At 37.8% G+C, this 15,434-nt stretch overlaps 2 protein-coding genes across 2 annotated transcripts in view; both read right to left on the bottom strand.

Moving 5' to 3' along the window:
- LOC129578247 (dual specificity protein kinase splA) overlaps positions 1-15,434 on the bottom strand; it is a 117,247-nt gene that overhangs the window by 92,325 nt on the left and 9,488 nt on the right. The gene's annotated exons all lie outside the window — the stretch shown is intronic.
- Positions 1,541-8,527, bottom strand: LOC129578248 (oocyte zinc finger protein XlCOF28-like). The gene is made up of 2 exons (XM_055466518.1): positions 7,135-8,527; positions 1,541-5,451 (listed from the first exon to the last, which is right to left on the bottom strand). The coding sequence occupies exon 2, from the start codon at positions 5,360-5,362 to the stop codon at positions 4,220-4,222; it is 1,143 nt and encodes a 380-aa protein (XP_055322493.1). The 5' UTR covers positions 5,363-5,451; positions 7,135-8,527; the 3' UTR covers positions 1,541-4,219.

A 15,434-nucleotide genomic window follows, 5' to 3' on the forward strand; every position in this document is an offset into this window, starting at 1 on the left:
ATCTAAATGTTCAAAATAAAAATATGCACACAGATACGCAGACTCTTTCTGAATTGACTACCGAGAGGCAAAGTGCGCACGAACATCGGCGAAATTTCATCACAAAACGAAGATGAACGGGAAAAATATTGGTGAACACAAAACAGAAAGGAAGAAAGAAAACAAAACGGCCAAGAAGAAGAAGAAGAAGAAGTAGAATTCATTGCTGCGATGCATCGTCTACCAAAGTAATTCGTGCAGAATCTCGCGTTTTGCACACTCATCACCTCCGTTTGAGTTTAGATGTACATTTTGCATTAACTATTACGGCCAATTTCGTTTGGCTTTTTTTCTTGCCATTATTATTCGCTCGCTTTTTTTCCTTCTTTGTCGTCTTTTTGCAGCTTTTGGTCGCTTTAGTGCACACAGAAAGAAAATCAATACTGTCCAAATACATTTAAAGTAGGACCACGGCACATTACGTAAATGAGAATAAGTGCAAATTCGGAATGGACAAAGTTAGATGAAGGTACATTGCATCTCTTGTTGGGCTCACCATGGCATGCATATCATAGAAACGCTAGTACGCGCTTGTTTACTTAATTTGTTCGCTTCTTTCTTGTTTCATCATTCGCTGATTTGGACGGATTCTTTCTTCTTCTTTTTTTTGCATTTCGTTTTTCTTCTTCTGTTTCATTGGTGCTTTGGTCGACGTATTGAATATCTGCACATTCATGCATTTAAGATCGTGTGCACCTTATATCTTGTTCTCTCGCTCTCTTTTGCTGTGTTCTTTCCGATGCCCTCTTCACTATTTTGTGTGTTTGTGCTCTTCTCATCGTGCTTCTTCTATCTTAATGCATCGTCTGTAGGGCACTTTGTCGAGAAATATCCATCTCCAAAGTTCTTCTAGTGCATTTACCGAGAAATTGGAAAATGTGATTGAGTAAATGATTTAAATATTGAACAACACTCCGGGTGATGATCGTTCAAGAGGACTGTCGATATATACATATACATGAGAGCTGAAGAGTACCGAGTGAAAGAGTCGTTAAGGGATACTGACTAACTGAATTGAAACCATTTCAAACGGAATATATATATATGCTATACACCATTAAAGTCCCTATTACTCGAATCGACAGAAAAAATTTCTATCATAAAATATAGACAACATGGAAAATCGTTCCATGAATAAGCGCTGCTATTCATAAGAAGAAGAAGAAGAAGAAGAAAACAACACAGTGCTCGAAAATGTAAAACCCATTTGCTGTTTTACGTACGTATATACATATAAACATAAATGCTACGCTCCAAATGCAAAAGACGATACTCCATAATCCCAGCACAAGTTCTTTCATCCATTCAACGAGTGTCTTTGATTTTTTTTTTGTATTTGCACAAATAATATTGTGTATATTGAGAGAACGCAAGAGCAAAATATTTAACAAATCATTTGTGCATTGTGTCAAAAGAAATGCGAGAATAAAAAAAAGAGAATTGAATGATGTGAAAACTTGAAACTCGATGCAAATGCCAAAAAACCAAACACCAAATGCAATTAATGTAGTTTAAGATTTCATTTTATTAGAACACTTATGCTTATAGTTTTGTTTTAAAATTAAAATAGCTTTTTATAATTCAGTTTAGATTTTGTAAAAGATGCTGGATGTTCTATTTGTTATTGTATTGTTTCTGTAACGATGGCTGAAATTGGCTTTTATCGAAGAGCAGACCGTTCGATTTGTGAGTTTTGAGTTTGCGTTTTCATGCATCCATCATCGAACAATTTACAATTGTTTCGCTCAATTTGATTTACGAAACTTATGGCATGGATTCGACATCGTAATGCAATGTCGTCAATTTGCTGTTACTCTTGCACACACAAGGGGAGAAAGAGAGAGAGAGAGAGAGAGAGAGAGAGAGAGAGAGAAAGAGAGAGAGAGAGAGAGAGAGAGAGAGAGGAGGGAGCGAAGACGTGCAGTGTCCGTTGCTCAAATCTCTGTCATAATATTTTCCAAATTGGATTTTGTGGTTGCTTACATTGTGCAATGCATTTAATATTCAAACTCTCTCCATCTCTCTTTCTCTCCGTTGCATGGTGCAAGAACCATCTATGTCTGATTGCTGTGGATTTCACATATTCTAAGTTCTGGTTTTGCCTAGTGTTTTCTTTACGGTCTGTGTTGCGACTATATACCATACGACTATATCTCCTAGATGCTTTAATATAATGTATGAATTGTATACATGCAATATTAGGTGCTTAGATGTGAGTTTCCGTTTGACGAAAATCATCGCAAAACGGTTACTCTGCTCTTGTTCTTTTTTTTCTTCATTCTTTTCTTCTACTTTACACGCGCATAACAACAACTGGCCTCCCGCTCTCTCTCTCTCTCGCTCTCTCTCTCTCTCTCTTTCTTTCTTTCTCTCTCTCTTCACCGTTCTGATCAACATAGAATCTATTTATTTTGCAATTTGTACAACTTTTAGCTGATTTTGTGATGTAGCTATTCTGAGTGAGTAGCAACAGTTTTTAGCTTTCGCGATGACACTATTCAAACTACAATGAGAAATTATGTTTAATCACTTCTGCTGGCACCTAAGTCTTATGCAAATAGTTCATGTTATGTGGTGTATGTTTAGTATGAAATACATTGTGTTTTCTTTTTCTGGAGAAATAGTAAAAAGTTTAAACTAGAGCACTGTATAGCATTGTTGCCAACAAACATTTATGACCATGTCTATTACTTTTTCTCTCCTTCAACTACTCCTGTTTTATTGCAATTTTCTTGTTGCTCACATTGAAATCGATTATTTTTCTTTCGGTTATCGTGCAAATTTGATCGACAAATTTGGAAGTACTTATAAAGAAAGAAAAAATCGATTAAACGTAGCTACTTTGGAGTTGAATAGCAATTTTGTTTTTGAAACATTTTTCCATACCAAATTCGATCTTTCTTTCTGTTCGGGTATACAGTACACTGGATAGACTTAAGTACTATGCAATCTGAGGACGCGCGGAAGAGCAGATATTGTTTCGGTTACTTCATATTTTTTCGAGTTCTGAAGATTGCTTCTTCTTGAGCCGAACTTTTCCCGTGTTTTTTTCTTCAGTTTTGTGGAGTCCTCTTCAATCGCTCTCTACATAATATTTTTTTTTTCTACTAAAACACATACAATAGTCTCATATTTATGTTTCTTTTGCCGGTTAAATGGGATTGAACAAAACAGAATTGTAATTATTTGCTTTTTTCTTTCCTTTGCTGAAGAGAAAATTTCAATGGCTTGAAAAAAAGTGTATCTAAAATATGCCCTCTGATATCGAGCATTCTCCAATTCTTCCATTATCGAGTATTTAAATTCAGTACAAAAAAAATGACAATGAAAAATCTTGACGATGAAAATGAAACCTAAAGTATATGTAGTTGAACTTCTTTAAAAAAAAAATCATAAATGGTATAACTATAAAACCAACTTATATATCACTTTCAAATGTTTTTTTTTTCTCTCTTTGTTTCCATTTGATAAAACTCTAATCAACGCATTCGTCTCACTTTCCTATCCTTATTGTTTCTTCCCAGTTTTCATCCAATTTGAGCTTAACTCTATTAACTCTACTTGTTTTTCGTATCCAAAAAAAATCGTTGCGCAATTCCAATATTCTTGATCATTTGTAAAATAAAGTAAAAAAAAAAGAAATTTCGATTCAATCAAATAAAATATTGAAGTGATTAACAACTAATAGAAAAGTGTAAAGAAAATATTCACGTCTTTTGTATATATATAAATTTAAAGAAAACGTATTTTTTTCTTCGCTTTCAGATGCATGTTAATGGTCTTGGTATCAACCGTGCACTTTCTATGGTTCATCATCATTAATGGCCTCACACATGGTGAATGGTCACCGTGTGACTCCATCGATTCTAACAAAGTGTTTATTCGTTTCTTCATTTCACTTAGACTTTCAACAATTGTTTTCACATTCATGGCTGCCACTCGCTTGCTTCTTAACTATCTTATTGGCGGGGGCATTCTAATAGCACTTTTCCTAACATAGCTGCAAAATAATGAATTTGATTCAGATACTTCGCATCCTAACCTGTATTAGTCATTCTCTTTTCTTGTATATATGATTTTCAATCGGTTTCATTTCTTGTTTTTTTGATTATTTTCTTGCATTGTGAACGCAACACTGGTGATCGTTTACATGGTGCGGCCGGCCGGACGACGATGTCGTTTAGAAATTTTTCAGGAGTTGCTTGCAATGGGATATGTGCGAATTCAAACCGGACAATTGACGAAAACGTCGATCACACGCAGAGCATTGAAACGGTTTTTCGTCACTGTGGATGCGCTCGTGTGTGATCAAACCACTCAGCTGACGAAATCCCTTGTCACAGTACGAACATTGGTATGGTTTTTCGCCCGAATGAACGCGCAAGTGAGTTTTCAAATTACCAAGCTGCACAAATTTCTTGTCGCACATGGTACACTCAAAGAATTGTGCCGTATTCGTATGGATGAGCATATGAATGTCTAAATGATCTCGTCGCTTGAATTTCCGACTGCAACGATCGCAATTGAATGATAAATTACCATCCTCTGGATTGTATTCGATTTTAACGACGCGATTTGGATTCTGTTCGTCGATTGGTTGCCGTTTTGATTTGGTTTTTTTCAGTGTTTTCTCAGCGCCGGGTAAACGTTGTAGCATTTTATAGGCCATCATATCCTGTACGTCTGAACCATCAGATGTGGTTGGTTCGACTTTGTTAGGGCATTTATGGGCTCGAAGTGCGCTCGACTGATGAAATTCCTGTGTGCATGTGGTGCATTTGTATGGCCGAAAATCGAGGTGAGTGCGTTGATGTGCTTTCAAACCACTCAGCTGTCGAAAATCCTTCGTGCAAAGATCACATGTGTATGGTTTTTCGTTTGTATGTATTCGATAGTGAGTTTTCAAGTTGCCTGCCTGTGAAAATAGCTTGAAGCAAATGGTGCACTCGAAGGACGTTGGCTTTTTGTCGGAATGTCGTTTCATGTGAATCATTAGGCGATTGTCATCGACAAACGTCTTCTCGCATATATTGCATTTGTGATGCTGGGCAACGGTAATGACATTTGTTGTCGTACCGAGTAAATTTGATTGCGGCGCTTGATGCACAACCGTATTGTTCGGTATAACATTGGTTGGTACATTTGTTGCTGCAGCAGCTGCAGCGGCCGCGGCTGCAATATGCCGATTCTGATATGAGTCTGCCGGATTCAGTTTCACATAATTAATGTTGTCCTGAATGAAATTCGAAGCTATTGCACCAATTTGCTGATAATTTGGGAAGAAATTCAATGCGCTGCCGTCGTTTTTTATGACCAAATCCATATTGGCTGTGTATGATTGGGTGATAAGATCACGCACTTCGCGATCGTATGCGAATTGTAGGCTTTTTTCAATAACGATATGATTCGCTGCTGCAGATTCCGTATAAACAAAGAGAAAAGATCGAAAGAAAAAGAAAAATAAAACACAATGAAGAGAGAACATAGCTAACATTTCGATATCATCAGAGTTTTGTGTTGATTTCACATCGAGTGCATTCGTAATGAAAACGAGGAAAACGAAGAAATCGGACGAGACAACAGCAGAAAAAGAAAAACAAATATATATTTATATAAAAGGAATGAATAAATGTGCATGAATCGGCGAGCGTGGAATATACAGAGTACAAAGGATCATCGAGCAAAAAGATGTTATGGGGTTCACCATTGAGAATTTCACAGTTTTTTTTTTGTTCCTTCTTGCTTATAAAATGGATCTGTACGAAGAATTGAAGCGATGAAAACAAACGAACGAACAAGCGTAGAAAAAAATGCATAGAGAAGAAAAAAAAATCATCCAAAGAAAGAAACATAGAACGAAGAGGAATATAAAAAAAAACATTAAGACACGAAAAACCATCCAACAATAATAAGAATAACAGAAACAAAACAGAAAAAAAGATCCGTAGAGAATGAGAAAAAAAAGAAGTGAATAAAAAACAAAATACTAATAATAAACACATACAAATCAAAAATAACTAAAAGCGAACGGCTTTAACTTTAGCGCTTTTATTTTGTCGACATGTTCGCTCGGTGTGTATTTTGTATTTTATTTTTGTGTGTTGTATTTAGTAAAGTGACTATTCAGAGAATAACAAGACATACGTATATTTTCGTTCTTAAAGCATTCGTACGTTTGTTCGTTCGTTCGTTCGTTCGTTGGCTCTGGCTGGCTCGTTTCGCCTGGCTATGCGAACGAGCAAAGCAAAAAAAAGAAGACGAAGTAACGTCTACAATGTCTGCAGCAAATAGTCCAAATATGTGATACCGAGTATGCATCCGATTTTGAAGTGTGTACACTGTGTGTTGTGCACACGGTACACACACACTCACGCATCGCATACAATGTATTGTATCACAGAGGAGCACGGCATGGCACAGCATATCCAGAGTCATATATATATATATATAAATTGTTGCATAGCCATAAATATAAAAAAGCGAAAAAGAAGAAGAAAAAAGCACACAGCGAACAAATAAAGAATACAAAAGACGTTTTCGTTCGTTTCATTTTTCTTCTTTCCAATTCGCCGTTTTCTTCTTCTTCTTCTTCTTCCCTGGATCTTGTTTATTCTGGCCATAAGAATCTTTTGCATTTGTGTGTACGATGTGCCTGAGTTTACTGTACACATTGCTGCTGTCAAAAAAAAAATCGCTGTGTATATATGAAATGGCATTTGTGCTACACATGCGCCGATCACACATCGCGTTGTCTGTGGTAGAGAGCGTTTACGCTCGTCTATGTGAGTCTATGTAGTATATTGGATTGTTAATACGAAAATGGTGAATGTCAAATTGAGAAAAACAAGCGAATGAGTTTAGTTATGGTTCTCTCCCTCGCACTCGTATGCGCCAGTGCAGCGCAATAATCGCTTTCGCTCTCTTTTTGTCGCGCGAGAGAAAAATAATATGTATCTCTGTATACTAGCTCTTTGTTGATTCGATGCACAATTCATTTCGTTTTTTTTTTCGTTCGTTTTCTTTTTCTGTTGGTCTCTCTTTTCGCTGCACTCGTACTATTCTTTCATTTAGAATAAAATGATCGAATTTACTTACAATTATCAATTGATTGAGCAAACAAATTCGAAAATTTGAATGTTGAGAGTGTCGCCGAATTGCTAATGCTGCTATTGTTGCTGATGGTGGTGCTGGTGCTGGTGCTGGGTATTGTGCGATTTTCGCAAGGGAACGACTCTTTGGCTTCAATCCTTTCGATTCGAGTCCCTTTCGGTGTCGCTTCTTTTGTCTACGATCTACTTTGCACTTGACGCCAAATCGATTTGTTTCACTTTTATCCGAATTTTTATCGCGGTATTCAAATGGTTCAGCATTGAATCGTTGTCTTTTTCGTTTCAATCCAAATGTACTACGGTTCAATAGAAAACGCCGTCTGTCAGTTTGACGAAAACAGTGCATGCGAATAATGCAATGCAAAATAGCTGCGCTGGTACAGTTCAACACACACACACACACGAAGCTATTTCTCTTCAAGATGATTCGGCTGATTTCGATTTTCTGGCTGGGTACTCTCCGGCTGCGGTGTTCTTTGGCTACTTCTGGGTTCCCCTTGTGGCTACAACCTTCTTTTTTCGTTCAGGGTTTTTTTTTCTGCAATTTGTGTCGCGTATTATTTCACAACAACGCACTATTTCAGAGCAGAGCAATGAATTGAATATGGACTCAACAAACGGTGACAGCATCGACACTTGTAGAGAAATGCGCGTATCGTCGTCGTCGTTGTCGCTGTCGCCGTCAATATAATATTTCAACAATAAACACTGTGGTCTACACAGGCCAAACAGGAATATAAATTTTCAAACAGCGCAGAGACGAGTAGACAATATACCGAAAAATAATATGAACAAGAAAAACAGAAACAAAACTGAACAATTTCACAATAAGCAGTGCTCTAAATGTGGCAGAATAAAAGTTTTAATGTTTATCTGTTCAAGTATAACAGCAAAACTAAAAGGAGACGACGGGCATTGGTTTGGTGTACCCGACCGATACAGAATACGTGCATGGCTATGTGTTAGAACCGAAATTGTGGCTGTGTGCAGGCGAACGAGAAGCAACGACGACGACGACGACGACGACAACGGCGGCGGTTCACTCTTGCCGTCGACACTATATCGACAAAACACACAGAATGCGCACATGAAAGCGAGACGGCCATAGTCGTACCGTCGTATATATTGGAGCGCTTCTATTCCACTGTGCATTCGATGGCACCGTGTTTTTGTTATTATTGATGTTCCTCCTGCTGCTGCTGCTGCTGCTGCTGTTGTTGTTGTTGTTGTGTACGGTCGGTCGGTGTGTTGTTCGCGTAATGCCGATGCCAATGCCTTTGCCGCTCTTGTGTCGACGCTATCTCGTGAGCGCATAGTACGTGTGTTGTGTTGGTTTCTGCTGTGCCGTTGTTTTTTTTTCTCGCTCGCCTGCCGTTGTTCTTTCGGCTCTTATAAGCTACTTTAGGATTTAGCATTTATCTTAAACCCAACAACCGAAAAGATTTCGTCTAAATAATTGATGTGGTAAACTTGAATATGTGTCCAGTTTGTGGCCTGATATCAAAATTGCAATCTAAATGCGGTGTTATTTTACTCTCCATTCAAACGCTAGGGAGGATTTATTTTGGAAAAAAATTATCCATCTTTTGCATGCGTTTATGGCGGCGAAATTTCGCGCGCTCAACGCTGCACACAATTGATATTCGGTTTTGAAAATTTCAATTCTTATCCGTTCGTCAAACTTTCGCTCTTTCAATGCGACACAAAACCCAAGTTTTTTTTTCGCTTTCATACTCGTGACATTTTCACAAATTGATTTTAATCTTTTGGCTTTTGCAATTTATATCGTCAGCGCGACAAAACATGAAGTAGCGCGATCCTTTAATCTCTATCATCATAACATATCGCTCACCGCGCACATTTAGCTGGCTGCTGCATAATGTATGCTAAGTTCACGGGTGCATTAGAAAATGAAGCTGTGTGCTCTTATTAGATGCTTTAAAGGCAATCCTAATGGCAACAATCCCATTTTAAATGGCACAACATTTCGCTTAGATTCGTTTTTCATTCTTGCACAATAAATTAGCATTTGCTTGGAATCAGATTGGAGGTGAGCTAGAGCATTTTCGAATATTTTGATTTTTTCTATCGCACATTTTATCGTTGTTTGAAAGGTCAAATCGAATATAAAACACGGTAATCTATAAATATTGAGTGGCTTGTCTATTTGTTTTGCCTCGACTCCCTTCTGAATTCTTGAGTTTTCCATCACAGATAAACACCGAAGCTGTCAACTTGAAGGTGGCTACCAGATAAACATTACCATTCGTTTATCAGCACGGTAATATACACCTCAAATTACTTTGCCTGTGGAGAGAGATCGAATAATCTAATGGAATTGGTGTTCTTTTTTCTTCGTTTCGTTTCGTTCTGGTTTTTTTTTTTGTTTTTTTTTCTGAATTTTTGTTACCAATGATATTCCTGCACTCCTTTTGTGTGTGAATGCGGTAGATATGGTTTGAGGGTTGATAGATAGAGAGTAAGGGAGACTCAAGAGAGTATTGGTCGAGAAAATACCGTACCAGCCATGGTACCACATGTGTTGGTTTTATTTACGACCTGCAAACAATGCTCGAATTTTCAAGAATATCTTTCCGCACACACAATGCGAGATAGACAGTCGGAGTGTGGTGCACACATCGGCCCATTATTGCCTCGAAGTGATTTTAAGAATGAAAAAATTATGAGAATTTTTCAAACCCAGAAGAGAGAGAGAGAGGAGGGAATGAAGGTAAAAATCGTTGCACTCCTAACGAACAATACAAAAGGCACACACATAGTGCACACCGACAACATTTCCAAAATGGGAAAATCCAAAATGATCGAGAATGAGGTAAAAAAAACACACATTGGCGGCGACGGCGGCCTTCTATGTGATTTTTTTTCCCTTTTCTTTCAATTTATTCAAGCCGAAGAATACTTGTGGCCTGCCTCTGTGTACTATTTTTTTCTCTAGTGTAGTTATTGTTGTTAGTCGAGCTCGGTTGCATCACAATGTTCATGCGAAATATTTAAACTGGTGTGCATATTTGATATGTGGTTTATTTGTATGCAACACATTGTTCGCCCTTTGAAATTATCAAAACGCACTCACATCAAAATTATAACTTAGATCATTAATAGTAACGAGTTGGAAAAGTGCAGCCGAAGAGAAAGAGAGAGAGAGCGAAACAAAAAAACACACGAACGAATTGTGAAAATACACCGGCGGAAACGTTTTCTATTAAACTCTCATTCAATCAGCCATGATTGCTCATTCAACGAACGTATGCTGTGTTCTAACTGGTGATTTCTCTTTATTAATTCGAATCGTTTGCTTTGCTTTATGTTCTTTTTTTTTTGTTCTTCGGTGTATTTTTCTGTGTGTCGGATAAAATGTAATGAATCGGTAGATGTGTTTATCTTTCGGAGTTGAAGAGCAGTTGAGATTTTTGTAGTCGACGCGACTTAGGAAAGAGGGAGCAAAAGAGAAAACCAAAAAAATGAATCAATGATCAATTTATTCTCGGTGTGTTTTTTTCTTCTTCTTCATTCTCCTCTATTGTATGATACGTTTTTTTATATTCAGCCCATTCTACGGCTATTCCTGCCATCGTCATTATTGTATTTTCTGTCTTTCAAAGATTTTTCAAACAATACAACACGCATATAAACGGAATTTCGAGAAAATGAAGGAAAAAACACACACACACACACATACTCCAATATGGATATGCTAACATTATATGTGTGTACATGTTCGGTTTGTATTTTGTTTTTACTGTCTTTTGCTTCGTTCATCGTTGTTGTTAATGTCGTTCAATCACAAACACAGCGAACTGATCGTTAAACTTATGTGTTATGTTTTCATTCGTCTAGATGTGCACATTCACAGAATGTACCTACACTCTGGAGAGTGTCTTCTTGTTGTTTCGATTCCTTTTTCGGTTTTCGTTTCGAGTGTGTGTGTACGAGTATGTTTTTGTGAGTTTCTTTTCCACTGGCATCTTCTATTCTGTTTAGCTGCATGATACGCAGAGAGAGAGAGAGAGAGAGAGAGAGCGAGCTGATTTTGTATTCCGAAAAAGCAAAACGAAAATGTTCCATGCCATTGTACAGTCTCAAATCGTTAAATATATTTATAGTATCGGTTCCGTATGCATGTGCATTGTGCATAAAGCAGAAGCTTTATAGGATCATAGTTGAGATGTGTGCAAGGCGTCGCATACAACTCATTCTCAAATACATGCTCAATGCACTTCTCTCTTTCTCTCGGAGCGATCGTTTAGAATTATGTTTGTTCCTTGTCTTTGTATGTAGGTTTTTTGTGTTGTTTTCGTCGTTGTTATTTCATTTGTTCCACAATCGTTGAAACATTTGTTGATGCTGTACGGATGCACACAGTGCACAGCGAATGTGTATAGATTCATTGCTCGCATACAATTCAATGTGTGCTCCAGAATCGGCATCGCCATACACCCATACGTTTCAGCTTATTCCATTCATTCGACACATAGGTGTACGGCAAAAGATTGAACGATTATGTGAATCGAAAGCCGAAAAAAACAACAACAAGAAAAATTAAACCATCGGCAGAAGATAGAGAAAAAAACACATTGACGAAAGAAAGCATTGATCTGGGCAGCATCAGCAACAACAACAACAACAACAACACGCATCTAATACAAATCGTTAACTAGAATAGCCAACGACCGAGCGCAAAAAACAACTAGTGCAAAAGTACACCGAAGCACAAGATACAGCGCGCAGAAGAGAAAAAAATGTGGGTTGCAAAATATAACATTTTGTCACATACAAATAACACAACAGTCAGCACAAAGTACACAAAATGACAATGAAAACCTATTATCGTGTGTGAAAAGAGAGAGGAAAGCAGCATACATATTTTGTGTTTTTTTTTCTTCTTTGCTACACTTAAGCTCGAGCTGGCTTGAGCGTATGTGTGTGTTGGAGCGCGAGCGCGAGCGCGAGCGCTTGAACGAACGACACTGCTCTTTCGCTCACTGGATTTGAAACCAGAGAATATAGACAATTTATTCGAACACATTATACACATATGCTCTCGGTCTCGCAAACATCAAAATTGCAACATACAACACGAACGATATCGTTTCGAGCGTGTACGTTCATTGGGCTTGCTTTCCGATCGGCCAGAAAAGAGATCTTCGGCCAATATCTCTGCGTCGAACGGAATGAGTCAGTGCTGTGTGCGCGAGCGAGCGCGCAAATATCCACAATCAAAACTTCCAACAAAGAACACAAAACACTAATATTTCTTATGAAATTGTTTACTTTGAAGCGGGTCTTCGGGCATCGTTGCCTGCACTCTGTGCTTCTCGGCCAATTCGAAATACATCTGTTCGTGTTCGCTCCATAATTGTCTGATTTTATTTTATTATCTTATGGTGCTGTTGCTGCTGCCTTTTGCCCGTCTCTCTCATTCTCTGTCACTGTCTCTGTCGCTATGTTTTGGCATTTCTTTCACCATCGTCATATTACAATGTATTTAATAAAGGTACACACTATCCGTTCGATTTAATTTGTTTTGTCGCTATTATGGCTCTCGGATGCATGTGCGCTCATTCTCTCATTCTGTTTCTCAGTCTCTCTCTCTCTCTCTCTCTCTCTCTCTCTCTCTCTCTCTCTCTCTTGGCTCATGCTCGAAGTGCAAACATTGTGCACTGTCTTCCTCGGCAAACCAAATCAAAATCTTCGCCAAACCAATAACAACAGCAGCAACAAACATATAAAACGATGCTTAGATGTACATTTGATTTGTGTTTATATTTTTCTCATTCGGAATTGGTTGTGTCGTGATCAAAACTGCATGTTTGTGTATTTTCGTTGTGTTGCATTGATGATTATTTTTGTGTGCGGTGAATGCAACACATAGCCAGAAGGAAAAACGGACTGAAAAATATGCTAGTGTCTCACGCTTCGAGCATTAGAAGATCCCGAACACATTCACATTTATTAACTACCATTTGATGTTGACTTGCATATTTATTGCATATGGTAGTATAGTATTATAGAATCTGTGTGGAAAAATGGTATCGAAAATGATTCGAGTCTTCATCTCCCTCTCCGGTTCGCTCTTGCTCGAATCCATAAGCAAAACTGCTTAGATTGTAACATTCAAACAAACGGTTATGACAAACACAACTCTAAATCATTCCAAACAATAAAAAAACACAGAACAAAATGGTGTCCAATAAACAGAAAAACTCAGTCACACATACACACACACACTACGCTCACACAGAATGGAAAAGAAAATGTGATACACAAATTCTACAGACAACGGTACATTTATCGTTTTCAAAGTATCTTTCAACTCGTTTTTTTTGTCATTCCTTCCTACCGATTTTAGTCATTCCAAGTGATTCTTCGGACCGTTTTGTCTTTTGTTTCCAATGAACTTTTCAACTTTTTCAATATGCTTACAATTGAATTTCGATAAAAAAAAATGTGACAATTTTTTGTTGTCTCTTTGTTTGCTATTCATTTCCCAAAACTAATCACAACTTTGAATATTGTTCGTGCTGCGAACAATGAAACGATACTTTGAAAAATTCTCAAATCAAAATATCCGTACCCGAATTCTCAATCGAATGGAATGCCACTGCATTGTCGTTTTGTAATCAGTGCAACCATTGATTGTGTGTCGAAAATTGAGGGGACTGGCACACACATGATAATTGTGTGTGCCTTTTTGCAATATGTGGAACAGCAGCTAAATTGATATGCATCCTGCCACTGTGTCGCGTCGACTCTTTCGAAAGCGCGACAGCCATTTCTTAATCTTTTAGAACATTGACTGGGGTAGTGTGGTGTTGTGCAAATTGAAATATACTTTAATAGACCCAACTGCATACACGTATGTATGTCTCTCTCGGTGAGGCTGTAATAGAAGAAAAGAATGCAGAGCATAGCGAATGAAACAAACAAAAAAAGTTCGACTAAATGAAGTACAACAATGAACGAATGAGCTCGCGAGCCACAGCAGCACTCACCGAAAAGATGGTATATATATATATATAATCAAAAGCCGTTGTGTGTAAAATTTAGTGTGTACTTCGTGGTTACGATTTTCTTTTCTTCTTCTTCTTCTTCTTATTCTCTGCTTTCTTTGTTATTTTTATTATTGTAAAGTTGGTGTAATGAATATACAAAGACATTGCCTAACCGCTTAAAATGACATAAGATGATTGAAGTCATCAAAGCGACACATAAACACGGCTACGAGACGAATATAGACTGGAGCAAAAATGCACGGCACAAGAAAATGAATGGGGAAGAAGAAGCAGCAATGGCAAAGAAAAAAAAAACATAGCATCGAAATAAATGGGAAAAATGCCATCGTGCACCGGGGATAGAGAACAGAGCAACCAGTATCAGCAAAAGAGGAAGGCACGAACGAAAATGACGTGCGAGACGAGGAGAGAAGTGATGGCAGAACGCGTGCAAACCGAAGATGAAAGACATCAAGTTCTATAATCGTAATTAAGAGGAACAAACGATTACTTGTTGGTATTTCCCTCTCTCTCTCTCTCTCTCTCACTCCCCTCGCTCTCCTCTACCCGCCGCAGTTTTTTTTTTGCTTTTGTTTCATACTTTCTGCTCGATTGTGGCATAGTGCCGTGCTCTCGGATGCTCAGACTTATTCCCGTCAATTCTTCACCGTGTTCTTTTCCGCAAATATGTGGCAAATTTACCGTTTTGCATTGTGTATATACACACGCTACTATCATTCTCTTTTCATTTCGGTGTTTTACTTATAATCGTCATCGTCGTCGTTGTTGTCATTGTCGTCGTCATCATCAATGTATAATCCGTCCGACCTATATATTTCCATGTTGTCATTAATAGTGAATGCATTATTGTACTTTTTTCTCTGTGTGTGTGTGTGTTGTTTCATCATAACAGAATATGATTTCCTATTGTGAGCATGTTTAGTTTTTCATTTAAAACTTGTCTCAAAGTGGTCCCAATAATAAATCGTCTTTATCTGTTTTGTTGTTTTGCATGCCGTTTTTTTTTTAAATATTCATTCTTCCACTCAACACACTCGCGGTGCTGCCGTTGTCTTTTTTTCTCCTCCTTTGCTCGCTTCTGTGCTGAAATATGCTTGCACACAGTGCTTTGCATTCAAATCTGTGCGCGATGTTTTCGAGCGTTACACGATCCGACTGAATTAAAACAGTCAATGCTTAATATTATGTCACCCAAACGAGTTGAAAAGTGCTTACGGCAAATTATTTTTATTTGGCTGCAATAATAAAATCG

Source organism: Sitodiplosis mosellana, unplaced genomic scaffold, assembly GCF_009176505.1.
Source record: "Sitodiplosis mosellana isolate CC-2019 unplaced genomic scaffold, AAFC_SMos_1.0 Smas_scaffold_6226, whole genome shotgun sequence".
Classification (NCBI taxonomy): domain Eukaryota; kingdom Metazoa; phylum Arthropoda; class Insecta; order Diptera; family Cecidomyiidae; genus Sitodiplosis; species Sitodiplosis mosellana.

Bases quoted from the DNA above. Each gene is read 5' to 3' on its own strand.
- LOC129578248 (XM_055466518.1), bottom strand. From the start codon at position 5,362: ATGGATTTGGTCATAAAAAACGACGGCAGCGCATTGAATTTCTTCCCA.